General features: G+C 44.8%; 1 protein-coding gene across 1 annotated transcript in view; it reads left to right on the top strand.

The window, feature by feature from the left end:
- LOC143986676 (usherin-like) overlaps positions 1-17,179 on the top strand; it is a 105,207-nt gene that overhangs the window by 2,519 nt on the left and 85,509 nt on the right. The window contains exon 2 of the mRNA XM_077485083.1: positions 1,619-1,928. Coding sequence (XP_077341209.1) covers positions 1,619-1,928 — 310 coding nt within the window. The remainder of the gene's footprint in view (positions 1-1,618; positions 1,929-17,179) is intronic.

Genomic DNA, 17,179 nt, shown 5'->3' with positions numbered 1-17,179 from the left:
CTGGTCTCCCACAGTACACAGAACATGGAAAAGCAATTATTTTAGTAAATATAAACTTCTAAATACCCTTTCTCATCAGCAGTTTATAGCAATGATGTGTATCAGTGTCTGGCCACGCACTGGGTAAAGCTTGTAGGAGGAGTTTTAATTCTCCTTTGACTGTCCTATGAGGCTGCATGAGACCTGGACCTCTGTCTTGGACAGTGCTGATTGGCTCTGTGCTCATCACATGTACCCTCCCAAAAAAGAAAAAAAAAGCTCTCTAGCAATACACACCAAACTGAGCATGTGAAGAGTGACTCCTAGAGCTCTGTACTATAAGCAGATGGATCGGGGACTGTGGTAGAAGAGCAGGATCAAACAGCCTTTTTACACAATGCACAGAATTAACCCTTTGCGTTCCACAGTGAGTATAACAAGCATGCACACTGATTTTACTGTTGTGGGTTTAGCAACATTTTAAAGTGGTTGTAAACCCTTACAAACCACTTTGACCTACAGGTAAGCCTAGATTAAGGCTTACCTGTAGGTCCAAGCAATATCTCCTAAACCTATATGGTTTAGGAGATATTTGCCCGAAAACGGGCACCGCTGTCTACGGCGCATGCGCCGTAGACAGCGGCGCGCAGGCGCACTGAACGCGGCAGTTCCAAAAATGGAGCTGCCGCATTTCTCGACTCCCGTGCGCATGCGAGGGAGTGACGTCATTGCGGCTTCGCCGAATGACAGAGGCGCAGCTGCGAGACACCACAAGCAAGATGGATGCGGTGGACTACAGGGGACAGCGCGACTTCGCTGGCTCCTGTGTCAGGTAAGTGACACATAATGGGCCTACTATGCGATGCATAGTAGTCCATTATGCTTTACCTTTGCAGGGAAAAAAAGAGGAAGTAAACTCATCAGGGTTTACTTCCTCTTTAAGTACCTCATAAAATGTGTTTTGTTTTTTTCACACAGTGTAAGAGTTTGAAATTGACCTGGAATTTTTTATTTATTTTTTGCAATCCCCTATATAAGAAAGCTTAGCCCTTGTACACGCGGTCGGAGATTCCGATAACCAAATCCGTTGGATTTTGTCCAAAAACTGTTGTATACACACAGTCGGACGAAGTTGTCAGAAAATCCAATCGTGATGACGTTATTTCGTTACGACGGGACTACGTTTAGGCTAGTAGCCAATAGCTTTGGTCTAGGAATTTGAGCATGCGTGGCACTTTGTCCGATCAGAATTCTCTACACATGATCGGAGTATGTCCGATCGGAGCATTTTGTCGGAAAATATTTCCGGCAAGTTGGAAAATTCGGTCCGACGGATATTCCGATGGAAACAGAAAGAAGCAGCACTAGGAGTCAAAAAGTTGTGCTGCAATGATAAATGAGTGAAATACTTATAGGTGGAGAGAGCAGAGTAACAGAAATGGTCAGTGTGTTACTTCTCATTTCATAGTCTAGTCAGAGTCTGGGGGAGGAACAAGGACTTATAAACCGCATCACCGAAAAATATGTATATTTAGCTGTTTTGAAGTTCAGCTATGAAAAAAATCTGATAACTTTTCACTGGTGTAAGTTCTTTTTTTTACTATTACGCAGTATCCATTTTCTTTCTTATTTTTTTAAGGTATGAAGCAAAAGTTGAAGCTTGTACTATACTAGGATGTGCTCTAAGTGAATGGGCAACTAGCCATACACAAGAGGCTGCTCCAAATTCCCAGCCCTCCCCTCTAATAGATGTCCAGACCCATGGCCACGCTCCATTTTTGGCTTGGAATGGACCACAGTATCCAAATGGGAAAATCCTCCTCTATGAAGTTTATCGCCGGAAATTGAATGATTTTCAAGAGGTGACTCCCACAGAACTGGTCTACAATGGTTCTTCCTTGTCCTTTCAGGACATGATATTGCTGCCATTCACAGAATATGAGTATAAGGTATGAAAATGTTACTGTGGGCACTTATTGAGAAACGGAACATCTATATACAGTAGGTTGAGAGACTTTTAATAGGATTTTGTATTCAGACAACTGAGTTTCCATTGGTGTTCTCATAATTTTTTTTTTTTTACTAATCAGAAACATAAATAATATATTATATAGTCAAATGTTTATGGACATCTGACCATTACCCTTACTTTATGACCAAAAATCTATTACTATCCCTCTAAATTATGGAGTTATGCAGATGTTTCCAGTGTAGGATTCTATTAATACTGCAACATACAAAGTAATTTTAGACAATTGTGTGGAAGGCTGTTATCAGGTACCAAAGTGCTGGAGAGAGGGTCTCCCTTGCAACTCAGTTCCAGACTTCCCTGGAGGTGAGACAGGAGGAGTCAGGCCCAAAGTCACACAGCACGCCTGCAGAGTTACTTGCTGGAAAGGCTCAGGACACCGTTGATGTGCTGTGGGGCTACTGCAGGCAGGTGGCGTCTGTGAGATGTAGCAGGTAACCAGGGTCACTGAGACAGAGGGTAGTATGTACAAACCAAGGTTCGGTGCCAGGTGGATAGCAGAGGAGACAAGGTTAGGTGGGGGCCGAGGTCAAGACAGGTAGCAGGCTGAGGAAATCCATTTAACAAGGTGAGTTGAAGGTCAGGAGGCAGGTCTGAAACAAGCCAGGTTGGTAATCGAGAATCACAGGTAACACAGGAACGTCGGTAACAGCTCATGATCAAACAGCACTTCAGCCAAGGGCTGACTTCCTTATAAAAGCCCAAGTAATGTGCTGATGGAGTTCATGGGTCCTAGAGCCCTTCTCATGCTCTGACAGATGCTGAGTTATAGAGACCTCCTGCTATTGGTACCCTGACAGCGGTTCTCTCTTCCAGTATCCAGCACAAAGCCAACTCCATTAAGACATTATTGATGAGTTTGGTGTGGAGGAACTCAAGTTTCCTGCACAGAGCCCTGACCTCAACCCTACTGAACTACAATTGTGAGTCAGGTCTTCTCTTCCAAAATCAGTACCTGTCCTCACAAATGGCTTAATGGGCACAATTCTCCCCAGACACACTACACAATCTTATAGAAAGCCTTTAAGAAGAGTGGAGACTGTTCTTGATGCTGAGGGATGAAGCGGAAGGGGTAACTCAAAATGAATGCCCATGGTTTTAAAATGGGTGTCCAACAAGCAACATCACTGCAAGCTCAGATAGTCCCATGCCCCTTATAGACCATGCTTAAAAATTGAGTGTGACTGTCAACCTTCTTGCAGAAGATGTTGTCAGTCAAGCACTGCTGGGTGATGCAGGGGGCATGGTCTTGGGCTTGCAGTTGGGATCCTAACAGGTATGTTGCATATCAGCATGGCCACTTTGAGTGTTCCTGTAGAGTTGACCATACACCGGCAGCAAACTGTTGATCGAGAAAAGTTTTCTAATATGTCTCTTCAACAGAAGTCGATCAAATGCATTGGCCAAATTTTGATTAGTATATGGCCAGCTTAAGTGTGGACGCAAAGGTGACAATGCTAAGATTGCATTGGGACCTGGCAGTTAGCATTGTCACACTATCACCGAAAGCTCTTATGCCGCGTTCACACGATCGGAATTTTGGTCAGAAAAAGCTCTGATGGTTTTCCCAACGGAATTCCGATGGGATTTCGCTCAAGCTGTCTTGCATATACACGGTCACAGCAAATTCCGACCGTCAAGAACGCGGTGACATACAACACGTACGACGGGACTAGAAAAAGGAAGTTCAATACCCAGCAGCCAATAGCTTCCATTTCGTAGTTGAATCTGAGCATGCGTTCGTTCTTGCGTGTCGGAATTGCATACACACGATCAGAATTTCAGATAGAAAGTTTTTCCGTTGGAAAAATTGAGAACATGCTCTCAAATTTTTGCTGGCGGGAATTCGGCCAGCTAAATTCTGATGAAGCATACACATGGTCTCATTCTGCGATGAAAAGCTCTTATCGGTCTTTTGCTGCCCAAAATTTCGGCATTAGAGGAATCAAACTGAAATGGCCAAATTTCGATCAGTGTATGGCCAGCTTGGGTGTGCATATAAGGTTGTCACCCTATAAAAGAAAGCCCATAGAAAGAGCACACACAGACAAGATCAAATGGCAATAACTACGCCATTGTTAAGAACAAAGAAACAAGTATTTCGAATTTAAAAAAATGTACAAGGGTACTTTTTGGGTTTGAATGCACTTAAAATAATATGTATATTAATGTGGGAACTATCTATGTTCCTTTTTCATCAAATAAAGAGACAGTTTTCCATTTAACAATTTATAGTACTAATTCACCAAAACATCTACAGCGAGTCTGTCCATTGGCAGCTTTTAGCTGACCTGTTTAGGAGCGGTTGGCCAGAGTGCCACAGGGCAGCCATTTATTCACTGCGGATGAATTGATATGATTTCCTTGATTGTGTATTTTTATTTATGAGACATAATTTATGAGCGGTGAAAAAGCAAACTAAGATGAGTAATGACTGGAGGGAGTCGGGGACATAAATCAGGCGTAGCTGAGCATGCCGGTGATTTTGATCGAATCTATTGAATCGGCTATTGCCCTTAGCTATTAAAGATATTGGAAAGACCTTTTAATATCTCCTTATCGCTCTCGTGGGAAAACCATAACTATTTCATTACGGACCCATAGGAAACAGATTATTAAATGACTTGCCTTCAGTGTTTTGTTTTGTGCTGTTATTAATGGCTTTGTGGAGTGTTTTCTCACTCTGCGCGTTACGGACGTGTGTTTTACAATGATAAAGGGGGCTGTTTAGAAAGAAGTGAAGTCATTTAGGTTTGCAAGTTCTCATAATTTCATCTAAAGGGCTATTTTAGGTAACAGCGAAAAGCTAATTCTATTTAGCAAACACAGGAACTGTGTAAAGTCAGAAGTACACCTTAAAGTGGAGCTTTCGGTATCATTACAAGTCTGCATAAATATATTCCTAAAAGGTCACGATACACAGCAATGGTATAATTAACAAAAATGCCAGTGGCGACTGGTATTTTATTTATTTTTTTCGGGGGGGGGGGGGCACAAACAATCCACCGGCCACCCCTCCATCCCCCCGCCATCCCTACCAGCACACAGCACTGCACTCCATCCTCAGCATACATCGCTCCAGCCTCTGCAGGCACACACAGAGCTCACATCACCGTCATCGCTTTTGGCGGAAAGGACTGTGAAGTTGCACGGAGGGGATCTAGGGAGTTGTATCACACAGGACTGGGAAGTTGTATCACATTAAGTTTATTAAAGTCAGATCATCCCCCCGGTTAGTCGGATCACCTGCAACCCCTCTCCCGCCCAACGGTCGGTCACCAGCCCCACACTTGCCTTATCTAGGTCGTGGGCAGCGATTCCTCCAGGCGGCAGCTTCACTCTGCCGTCTCCTCCTCGGTTTCACAGCGGCTTCCCCTGTGTCTCCTTTGCGGCCTATATGATTGCTTCTCCTCTCGGTCAATCGGGTCTCAGGAGCCGCTTCCTGATTGGCTGGGAGGAGAATAGGGAAGACAATAGTGAATATATTAATTCACTATTGTCAACCGACTGGGTGGGCTTGGGGCACAGTGCTCGTTTGGCTGGGCTTCTCCTGTGAATCGCAGGAGTGCTATCCATTTTGCACTCCTGTGACCCGTTTTCAGGAGAGAGCGAACTGAAGTCTGCTTCTTGCTGATGTCACAGAAATCAGTCCAGGCACCGCGTAATCCCGACCAAGGAGTTTGGATTACTACTAATACCCGTCTCAGGCTCTCAGCGAGCCACTGAGAGCCTGAGAAGCCCGCTCCCGCCCCTCCACAGCTCAGCGCTCCAGTGAGTGGGGAGGAGCAGAGCAGAGAGCTGCTGATTGACAGTCAGCAGCTCTCTGCTCGGGGAGCTGTGAGAACTGAGCCATGGACCACATTTGACCGCTTGGTTCCCAGTGTAGAGGTGTTGGGGGACAGATGCAACATCAGACCAAAGCTGTATCTACAAGTAAGTATAAACCTGCAAAACAAAAAACACATCTCAACAATCTCAACACATAATTCAATAAACCTGGTTTTATGGCATTGCGCAATGAAGGTTTTTCTTTGTCATTTCCATCTATATTTATGAGGTGCACTCTTTCAAGAGATGTCCTTTCAACAGGCTCCCTATGGGTATCCCCACATGCCTATTAGACCATACTAGTGATAGTTGGTCAATATCCAGGGTGAGCGTTCATCTATGTGGGACACCCAGTCTGAACAACATTGCACAGGAGATGTCAATTTAAGCACAAGAACTTTATTTAATCACCTAATGGGACTTTATTAACCCTTTGTGTGTTATGCTTTTCTTTTTTTTTTTTTTTTTGCGTGTTCTGCATGTTTTACATGAATTTGATCAACCCTAAGCGCAGCAAACTGTTTTTGCAATACCATGCATTGCCAAAGAAGATTGGTACAGGTGCTTCATTATTTTGCCCAACAATCAAACATTTAGAGCAGTAGTCTCCAAACTGAGACTTTTTGCTTGCTATAATCCAGCCCATTTCCTCCTACTGCTAAAAAGCTTCCATTCCTTCCACTGACACCAACAATGGGGTATGATTGCTCTAAATGACACCAAAAATGGAGTCCAATTTGTTACACTGACAACAATGATGGGACACTATTCTATCCACTGACACCAATGATGGGGCACCATTCCTACCACTGACACCAACAATGGGACACTATTCCTCCCATTGACACCAAAGACAGGGCAGTAATCCTCTCATTGATACCAGTGATGGGGCACTATTCCTCCCATTGACACCAAAGACAGGGCAGTAATCCTCTCATTGATACCAATGATGGGGCACTATTCCTCCCATTGACACCAATGATGGAGCACTATTCTTCCTACTGACACCAATGATGGGGCACTATTTCTCACATTTACACCAATGATGGGGATACTATTCCACCCACTGACACCAATGATGGTACACTATTCCACCCACTGACACCAATGATGGTACACTATTCCACCCATTGACACCAAAGATGGAGCACTGTTCTGCCTACTGGCACCAATTGTGGGGCACTATTCTTCCTACTGACACCAATAATGGGGCACAATGCTTCCTACTGACACTAATAATGAGGCACTATTACACCCACTGACACCAATGAAAGGGAGCTATTCCTACCACTGAAACCAACGATGGGGCACTATTCCTCCCATTGACACCAAAGACGGGGCAGTAATCTTGCTATTGATACCAACAATGGGGCACTATTCCTCCCATTGACACCAAAGACGGGGCAGTAATCTTCCTATTGATACCAATGATGGGCACTATTCCTCCTACTGACTCCAATGATGGGGCACTAGTCTTCCTACTGACACCAATGATGGGGCACTATTCCTCCTACTGACACCAACAATGGGGAACAATTCTTCCTACTGACACCAATGTTGGGGGACTTTTCCTCCTACTGACACCAATGATGAGGCACTATTCCTCTCACTGACACCAATGATGAGGCACTATTCCTCTCACTGACACCAATGATGAGGCACTCTTCCTCCTACTGACGCTAATGATGGTGTGCTATTCTACCCACTGACACCAGTGACGAGACACTATTCCACCCACAGGCACCAATGTTGGGACACTATTCCTCCTCCTACTGACCATAGGGATTGTTTACTCCCACTGATGCCAGGGCATTTTCTGCTCTCACTGGCCACAGTCTGCCCCCTCTAAAGTCTGAAGGACAGTGCAAATTGTCTTTTACCATTGTTAATTTGGCACATGGAAAAGCCCACGATATTTACACAGAACTAATTGTTAATCCCCCCCCCAGAAGTATATATATGTACATATTTGTGTGTGACAATTATTTTCCATATGTCACAAATCTTAATCATGTAAATGTGGCATTGATTCACTGAGACAATCTCTAACAAAAGAAAATAAAAGTTGAAAGTAAAAACTAGAGAACACGAAAGCTTAGTAAGGAATACGTCTGAGAAAATCGCTTAGGCAGTCTTTTTGTATTGCTGTTTAGATCTATCATTCTGATTGATCACTGTGTAATTGGCCATTATTGAGCCTAATTTAACCCCATAATCTCCCCCATCCATCTACACTGTCTATTGCTACTGACGTCCCGCAAATAACTTACACATGCAAATGGGGACCCTGTCCGACCTTTTATGATATTCGTGTTTAATTATACAAATGATATTTGATAAATAAGATTACACCTTCTTCCATATGTTTATTCACTCCTTGATGAAGGCGAAATTTAATTTTCATGCAGATTCATGGAAAATCTGCCTAATAAGTGCTGAGTTCTTAGTTCGTTTAGGCTGCAAATTAGTTTGTTTCGATTGTAGACGGAATGCGGAAGATTCCACTTATGAATCGTCTAATGGACTTATACAAGAAGTAAAGTAAAAGCTAACATTTACTCTATACATCTATGGCTACATTGATTTTTAAAGCTGAACTCCAGGCAAGTTTCTAAATACACACATGATATACATATAGTATAAGGAAGCTGTTTTATCTGTCCACCCAATACTGAGATTTACTACTAGACAGCACAGCTAGGTTTCTGATCTCAATTTTCTCTACCACAGTTAAGCAATAAAGCCTTGTTATTGGACAGTGAAGGAGCAGCAGGAGACTGATGAAGTCATCACATTCTTCTTAGCATTCTTCCTGTTAGCAAAGTTATACACTGTAGCAAAGCCTGATTGGCACAGACTTCCTCGCCCCCCCCCCCCACCCCGGTCCTCCCCCCACCAGTCCGCATCCTGCCATACAGGGATGATAGGGATTATGAAGACAGATTAAGATACTTATAATAGCTGCATTTAAAAATACATCAAATTTTTTCTAATGAATACTTAACTGCATTCACTGATATTTTGCATCTCTGCCTGGATTTCAGCTACAAGACTGCATTCACACTAAAGCAGAATAAGAACACGTGTAAATTGGTTGCTGTGCCATTCGTTGATAATAGCACCCCAAACGCATCAATCAGGCATGCAAATGTTCATGCAAAAAAAACACAACATGCTGTTAAAAAACTCTTGGTGTTGGCAAAGCTTAAAAGAACATGGCCTACTTTACCATATTTGTTGCCATTTGCATTTTGCCACAGCTGCTGTGCACAACACCTTGGGTACACAATGGGCTGACCACCATGAGATCCATTCCTCATGCTGGGTCTTCCTACTAGTTATCCCATAATCCACTCCTATGCTAGGGTGACCAGATATCCCTGGTTTCCGGGGACAGTTGCCGGATTGAGGACACTGTCCCTGGACCAAGTCTGTCCCCAGTTTTGTCCCCGGATTGTATTTGAACAGGGGCTGGGGCAATTTCAAAGACAGTCAGTGCAGAATTAAAAAAAAAAATTTGAATTACACACCCCTGCTCTGTCGCTCCTACTAGCTTAGGGGGGTGTATTTTTTCCATTATCCGCGCCCCTTTCTGATGATCATGTGCTGGTCGGAGCGGAGGGAATATCTCTTCAGTTTCAGGTGCATGCCCATCCAGCTCTGCTCACATGTTTTGCCTTGGCTCAAGTCCGAGCCAGCTGCCTGCCTACTTATCTCCTTGCCTTCCCTGGCAGAAGGGGATCTTCCTCCGCTCCACACCCAGTAGTACCCAGGGCCTGAAAAATAAGACTTGACAGGCTGTGAGGCGGGTGGCGAGCGTCGATGGGCAGAGAGTCACTGATTTCCGCCATTGCCCAGTTTTGATTAGTCCAGGACCATCCAGTGATGTGACACTGTTGTGATTCCTAAGGGATCTTACCTTTGCTGCCTTGCTTGGCGAACCTCTACAGTTGTGACTTTTTTGTGTGGAATTTTGTCCCCAACCCCCCCCCCCCTCCAGTCTATGCATTGGGAAAAACATATGAAAGGTGCCTGGATATCCTGATTTTAACCTAGAGCAGAATTCTCCTTTTCTTTTTTTTTCATCAATGTCTCACAGATGGGTCCTGATTCATATCTAGACACCTCTGAAGAAGAGACTTAAAATCTTATCTCGAAACACGTCAGCCACCTACTTTTTGGTTAATTTGGGTTTCCTATCTGAACTTGTATTATTGTGAGATGTTTTATTTATAGCCGTCATTCATATACTGCTATCTTTTTTAATGAAGGCCTCTTGAGCGCCTTAGGGAAAGAGAGCCTTGACTGATGGGGGCATGGCCAGGTGCAGGACAAGGTGGTTAAGTGGTCACCAAGGATTGGATATACTATGGGGGATGGGCTGGGCCTGAGCTCAGAAAAGTATTGCTCCAGGGAATTCTGGGTCTTTTGAGGAACATGGCATCCCGGGTCTACCTATCTATCACTCCGGGGTCCTAGAGCCACACTACAACTACAGTCTGCCTGGGTTTCTCCAGCTGCCTCTTCCCCTGGCTGCCTCCCTGTGCCTGGCAGGGCAAGAGCTGCAGCGGTCCCTGCCCCTGTCCCACATTCACGGGTGCCCATCGCTGCCGTACCTGGGTCCACTCCTCCGGGACCTGGATGGGGGCTGAGGGGGGGTTCCATGGAGATCCTCCCATGTGTCCTCCTCCAGGCCTCACAGTCCGTGAGTCTCTGCAGGGTCCCCTCCGGCCACCCGCTCACATCTCCCTGAGGGTGGTTCCTTGGCTCTCCCAGCATCTGCGCTGCTGTCCCCAGTGGCTCCTTCTCTCCAGGAGAGATTTGAATGTGCCAGTGCACTCTGCCCAGCCTGTGCTGTCTGCTCCGCATCTTCCTGCACCTGGCCGGGTGAGAGATAAGAATACATCCCATGTTGCCCACCCATTGCTTCGGTCTCCTTACTGCCCAGGTCTCTCTGCGCCTGGCTAGGTGGGAGACGGCCACTCCACACCTGCTACCTACCCCTTCCAGCTGACTTCTGTACACCAGCATCTCTCTGCGCCCCGCTAGGCAGGAGATGGTCAATCTGCTCCGGCTGTCCTTCCCTCACCGTGGACTCCTGCATACCCACACCTCCCTGCGCCCGGCTGGGCGTGAGATTCACACAGGCTGCATGCCACCACAGCCCAGCCTCAGTCTGCTGCACGGCCTCATCTCCCTGTGCCCGGCAGGGCGGGAGATTCCTACTAGTCCCAGGATGTCGACTGCATCTGCCACGGGTCCTCTGCCTGGAGTCCATGGTTGCTTTGGTTGCTGCTCGGCTGCTGTCCTTGGCCACCCAGGCTCCTCAGGGTCGGCGGTCGGTCTTCCGCCCCTGGACCTCTGCTTCCTTCATCTCCCTCCTGCCTCGCCAGGCGCCACCATTCCTCTAGGAGATGGACGTCACAGGCTCTTGCCAGCCCCACCACGTACGATACTGCAACCTAATGGTTGTAAGTGTGTTTATTTAATGGGGTGAGGGGGCAAGGGTGAGGTTTCTATAGATTTATGTTACATTTTAATTTGTACCTGGGCCCATTGTGCCTCAGCAGTCATGCCCTCTTGTATAAATATAGCTTTTGCATTGTTTTTATCCATGAAATTGTTCCACTCTAAGAGGGTTTCCAGATTCACTGCAATAAAGACAATTATTTTATTCTTGGGATGTGTGATGGAATGACACATGTGAACACCTTCTGGTGATTCAGTTGAATGGCTTTTTGATTCTTTAGTCTTTCTCAACATAAATTGTATGGCTATAGTGTCTCGTTGGGTCCCAACTCCCAAACCCAACTAAACAGAGGCCATACATACACTGCACTGATGGTCAAAAAGTCTGAAACAATCTCAGGGCCTAGCCAATGCACAGCCACTATTTATGTATGTATTTTTTGCCTCCACATTTGTCACTTTTACTTTTGTGTGTGTTTCTTTAACTGAATGGAGGATGCGGGACCTCGGGCCTACCCTGAAGTCTAGGGTGAGGATGTGTGCCCATTAGGTTCCTTCCTCTCCTGAACTGGGGAGTCTATCTTCAGGAGAGCCTCTTAACCTACTACTCATTGGTCAGCTTTGGCTAACCATGAGGAGAGGGGTCCACCAGGCCTTTTGGCTATGTGGACCATTTTCGAAAACCTTGTTCCTGTCAGGAGCCTTGCGCCCCCGGCGGTTCAGGGTAAGTTCCTACTCCTACTTAAAGCCCACCCTTAATTGCACTTTTTTGTATGTCACATGCACTTATTTTTTCACTTGTTGGCCAACGAAACCGTGGAATTTGGTCCAAAGGGAATTGGCTCAAACTTGTCTTGCATACACACCGTCACACAATGTTGGCCAACAATTACGAACATTGTGACGTACTTCGTGGTTTTTCAGCTCTTGAACGCCACCCTTTGGGCTCCTTCTGCTAATTTAGTGTTAGTAGAAGTTTGGTGAGTGCTGAGTCATGCTTTTCTTGTCACGTTTTTCATTTAGCGCTTTTCAGTTTGCGCTTTTAATTTCATGCTTTTTAGTTAAAAAAATCTTCAAAGTTGTGGGCGTGTTTTGTAAATTAAATGATGCAAATTCTCAAACAATCCATGTTATTTCCAGGTTGTGAGGCAAAAAAACATAAAAAATGCCAAGGGGGATGAATACTTTTTCAAGGCACTGTATGTGCTACTTTGTGTTGGTCTAGCACATAAAATCTCAATAAAATAAATTTACATTTTTTGGTTGTAACATGACAAAATATGTAAATTTCAAGGGGTATGAATACTTTTTCAAAGAACTGTATACCAGTGGTTCTGGATGTGCATTTGCCGGTTGGGGCATAAATAAATGATTTGCATGGCTCCACCAACTTTTCTGAAATAAGGAATAATCCACTTATTTTTGGAATATGTGATGGAATAAGACATGGGAATACTTTCTGTTTAAGAAGGCTTTATTGTGCTATTACATGTAATTGTATGTAGCGGTCTCCCCGACTTCCAAGGGCCTGATGGTGACCTCCAGAGTCAGGGGGAACTGACATTCCTCCTCTGGGTGCAGGTTACTAGGCATAATGGGTGTGATGCAAGGTGGAAAGATTGGGCGCCAGTCACTTTTTGTAAAAATGAACAAAGAGTTTATTTCTCTTAAAAGGAACCGTGGCAGAGAGGGTTAGGGTACAGGACACCCTTAGGCAAACTCCACAGACCAGAAATAGAACTAAGCAGACAGCAATACAGATAACAGGCCTTTAAGCTGAATGCAGCAATCCGTATCTTGTAGCAACTACTGTCTCCTATAGCGACAACTTTTCTTACAGTATCCCCCTGTAGATCTTCCAGCTTAACTCACAGTATCCCACTGTAGATCCTCAAGCGCAGCTTGCCGTCTCTCACTAGACTTCTTGGACTCTCAGCTACCTGCTGTATCCCTTGAGCTTCACCCACAGCTAACCACTGTACTTATCCTTAAGCTTTACTTACACACCTGCCATACACCTTCAAGTTTTACTCCCAGCTACCCGCTGTATTCCTGGATGAGTCTCCACTGAAGCTTTCCCAGTTACTTCAATGTAGGGTTGCCACCTTTTCTTCAAGTCAAACCCAAACACTTTAGCAGCGCACAGCAATTTATATTTAACTTTACATCAGAGTCCACAGAGTCCCCTGTTATATCTGAATCCATGTATCTGTGGCTTCTGGGCTTCAAATTTCTGCCCCCCACTATCCCTTTTGAGGCACAGTGCCAGGGATTGGAGTGGGCAGACACAGAGGGGTAGGGGCGGGAGGAAGAGGTGCAGATCGATCCCTCTCTCCTCTCCCATCTGTATGGGGGGGGGGGGGGTGTTAATGCTGGGCAGTGTGAGAGAGAGAGTGTAACAGACACTTCCAACTTAGACAACTGCAGCTGGAAACCCTACTGGGAAGTCACCTGTCTAGGGGAATCCTGGACAGGTGGCAACTCTACTTCACCATCCCTGGTTAGTGAAGTGTCTGCTCTGGTACTCCTTCATCCCTTCCAAACTTGCCTCTGGTAACAGGAGTAGTCGTCCTCCGGAAACTGCTTCTACTTTACCTCCGGCAATGAACAGGCTCCCATCGGGCTGAGCCTCTAACACACATGATTCTGTCCCAGGCTTCGAGCTTAACCTTTGCTGCTCCTCCTTTGTGAAACCTTGAATTACTAGATAGGCCTCATGTAGACCTAGCAGCCAGTAGGACTTCTCTATAGGCCTCAGGCTTCAGGCCTAGCAACCAGGAGCTGTCTGACACACATCCATGCCGCAGCCCTTGTCAGGAAGAACCTAACTCACCTGACTCCTCCCAAATAAATTACCTAACCCAGCTAGCAAAGCGGCCAAAGAAACTCCTGCTAATTAGCTGAAAAAACTTATTTACCCATAGCTTGAACTCACTGTAATCCATAATCTTAATGCCAAAGGAAACATTGCCACCTATTGACAGAAGACAGAAGCTACAAATTAAACTCAGACTTAGGACAGAAATCAGTTGATCAAAGACTACCAATTAGCCAAGCTAGTTACCACCTAGCACAACTAGATTTATTAGCAACCCTGTTTAGGACCAGGGTGCTACATGTAGTCAAGGGGACCTCAAGTCCAATACCCCGTTTACCCCATAGTGTTTACTAGAAGATAAACTTTTTTATTTTTTTTTTTTTATTTTTTTATTTTTTTTTTTTTTTTTTTTTTCTCTTCTTGCCACATCAGTGTTTCTTTAGCAGAGACTAGGTTCAGCTTAACGCTCACTCGTGTCTCATTCTCAATTCCACATCATCGTGGCATATTTAATTATACAAATATTTGACTTAGTGTAAACACATAAAAGTTTTGTGTCATTTAATTTAAATACAAAGGTAATAAAAGATCCCCTAGTGTTTGTAGACTACCCATTGTGACGATATCTATTGCCCTAATACCTCATATCTAGAACAGATTTCCCTCTCCCTACTCCCCTCCTCCACCCCCCCCCCCCCCCTATCCCCCGCTCATAAGAAAATATACTAAGCAATTAAATACATACTAAGAATAGATAGTAGAATTGTACAAGCTGAAAAGCGCTTGTTCCATCGCAGTTACTTATAGGGGAATCCCTAGTTTCCCCAATCCAGGGCCCCATATCTTTTTAAACTCCTTACCATTACCCTGCTTAACAAAAAAAACCCTCTCATTTCCAATATTTTTTCTTATGTTAGCCAACCATATTTCTGGTAGTGGGCTAGAGTGTGCTTGCCAATTCTGGGCAATTAATTTCCTTGCCTGGAAAAGGCATCTGGTAACTGGTGCAAATTTATTTTTAGAGATATTATATCCCTCCGGTATAGCCAACAAGCAAGTCCTCACTGTTGCCTTTAATTTCAACCCGAAGATCTCATTCACATGGTCTATAACTTGTGTCCAATATCTGAAAAGTTTCGGGCACCTCCAGAACATATGAATAAAATCTCCAACCCGGCCGCATCTGGGACACTGATCATTATCCCTCCATCCCATTCTAAACATTTTCCTAGGTGTATAATATACCCGGTGAAAAAAGAAGAGTTGAGAAGCTTTCTGTGCCGGGGAGATAGAAACCTTGGTTCCCTGTTCCATTATCCAATCCCAATCGGGTATGGACACTGGACCCACATCACTCTCCCATTTCATTTTACTTTTAATCATACCGCTTTGATCTAACACTTTGTCCCCCAGCCTGGCGTATATAAACGTAATCAAGCCTTTGAGCGTATCTCGAGACATGATTTGAGATATCACCGGGACTTGGATCAACTGTATCTCTTGCGATCTAAATTGGGCCTGAATTGCGTGTCTGATCTGGAGATATTTGTAAAATGAGCGGCTTGGTAAGGAGAATTCAGATCTTAGGTCAGAAAATGATCTAATAGATGAACCTTGGACAATTTGCTCTAACCTATGTATCCCTTGAGTTTCCCATTCCCTAGATCTTTCCACTTTAAATAGCTCGTCTAGGTTTTTATTATCCCATAAGGGAGCCAACACAGATGTCTTTTGATATCCTAGTAAGGCCTTAACTGTTTTCCATAGTTTCGCTGTCTGATTGATTGTTGGGCAGTGCATATTAAATGAGTTTGCCTCCAACGCCTCCACAAGCGTCTTATGCGGACAGCCTAGCATTAGCAGCCTATGGCAGGGGTTAGCTTCACTTATTGCCCTTGCTCCAGCTAAGTGCTGTAGCTGGGCCGCTAAGTAATAAAGTCTAGGATATGGGATCGCCAACCCTCCTTGTTCCAACGGGAGCTGCAGGGTCCGTAAGCTAATCCTCGAGGGGCCCTTTTTCCATATAAGGAGTCTAAATAGGGATTCTATTTTCTTGAACCATCCTTCCCCTATCCATATTGGTGAGTTATGGAGGCAATACAGAATTTGAGGAAGCCATACCATTTTGACCAGATTGCAGCGGCCCGCCATCGAAAGGGGGAGGCGACTCCAGATATCAGCCTTTTGTTTTAATTTTACTAGGAGAGGAGATAAATTATCTTCCAGGTAAGAGTTTACCTCCCTAGTAATCCACACCCCTAAGTATTTAAACTTCTCGACCTGTTTCAGATTCTGAATTTCCTGGGGGGCGCAAATAAACCCCGGTTCCAGCGACAACAAAGCGGATTTATCCCAGTTAATAGTCAATCCCGATATCAGACCAAATTCTCTAATTATCTTCATTGCCGTTTTCACCGAGGCCTGAACATCCCCCAGGAAGAGCAGAATGTCGTCAGCAAATAGTGCAATTTTTTCCTCTACCTGTCCTCTCTTAAATCCCTGTATATCAGGATTGGCCCTAATAGCGATGGCTAGTGGCTCCACTGCCAAAACAAACAATAAGGGGGAAAGAGGGCACCCCTGCCTTGTACCTCGTTCCAAAAAAAAGGTCTCAGAAAGCTCATTGTTGATTTTAACTTTCGCTCTTGGGTCTGTATAGAGGAGTTTTATCCATTTGAGAAAGTTTGGTCCAAACCCAAATCTAATAAGCACTTTAAATAAGTATTCCCATTCAAGGCTGTCGAATGCTTTGGCTGCATCCAGAGTCAAGACTGCTCTGGGGCCGCCATTATCTACTGGAATCTGGGCATTCAAAAACAGTCTACGGATATTGATACTAGTAGATCTATTCGGGATAAAACCCGATTGGTCAGGGTGGATAAGCTTGTGGACAATTCTTTTTAGGCGTGTTGCGAGCACTTTTGCTAATATTTTAACATCCGATCCCAAAAGCGAGATCGGACGATATGAGGCCGGGTCCATTGGGTCTTTATCCTCTTTAGGAATCACCACTATCGTGGCTTCCAACATCGAGGAAGGCAATTCTCCACACTGCA

Source organism: Lithobates pipiens, unplaced genomic scaffold (assembly GCF_037356315.1).
Source record: "Lithobates pipiens isolate NorthernLeopardFrog02 unplaced genomic scaffold, aLitPip1_a1.2 Scaffold_18, whole genome shotgun sequence".
NCBI classification, from domain to species: Eukaryota; Metazoa; Chordata; class Amphibia; order Anura; family Ranidae; genus Lithobates; species Lithobates pipiens.
The sequence above is the reverse complement of the archived record's forward strand: the minus strand, read 5'-3'. Positions and strand labels throughout refer to the sequence as shown.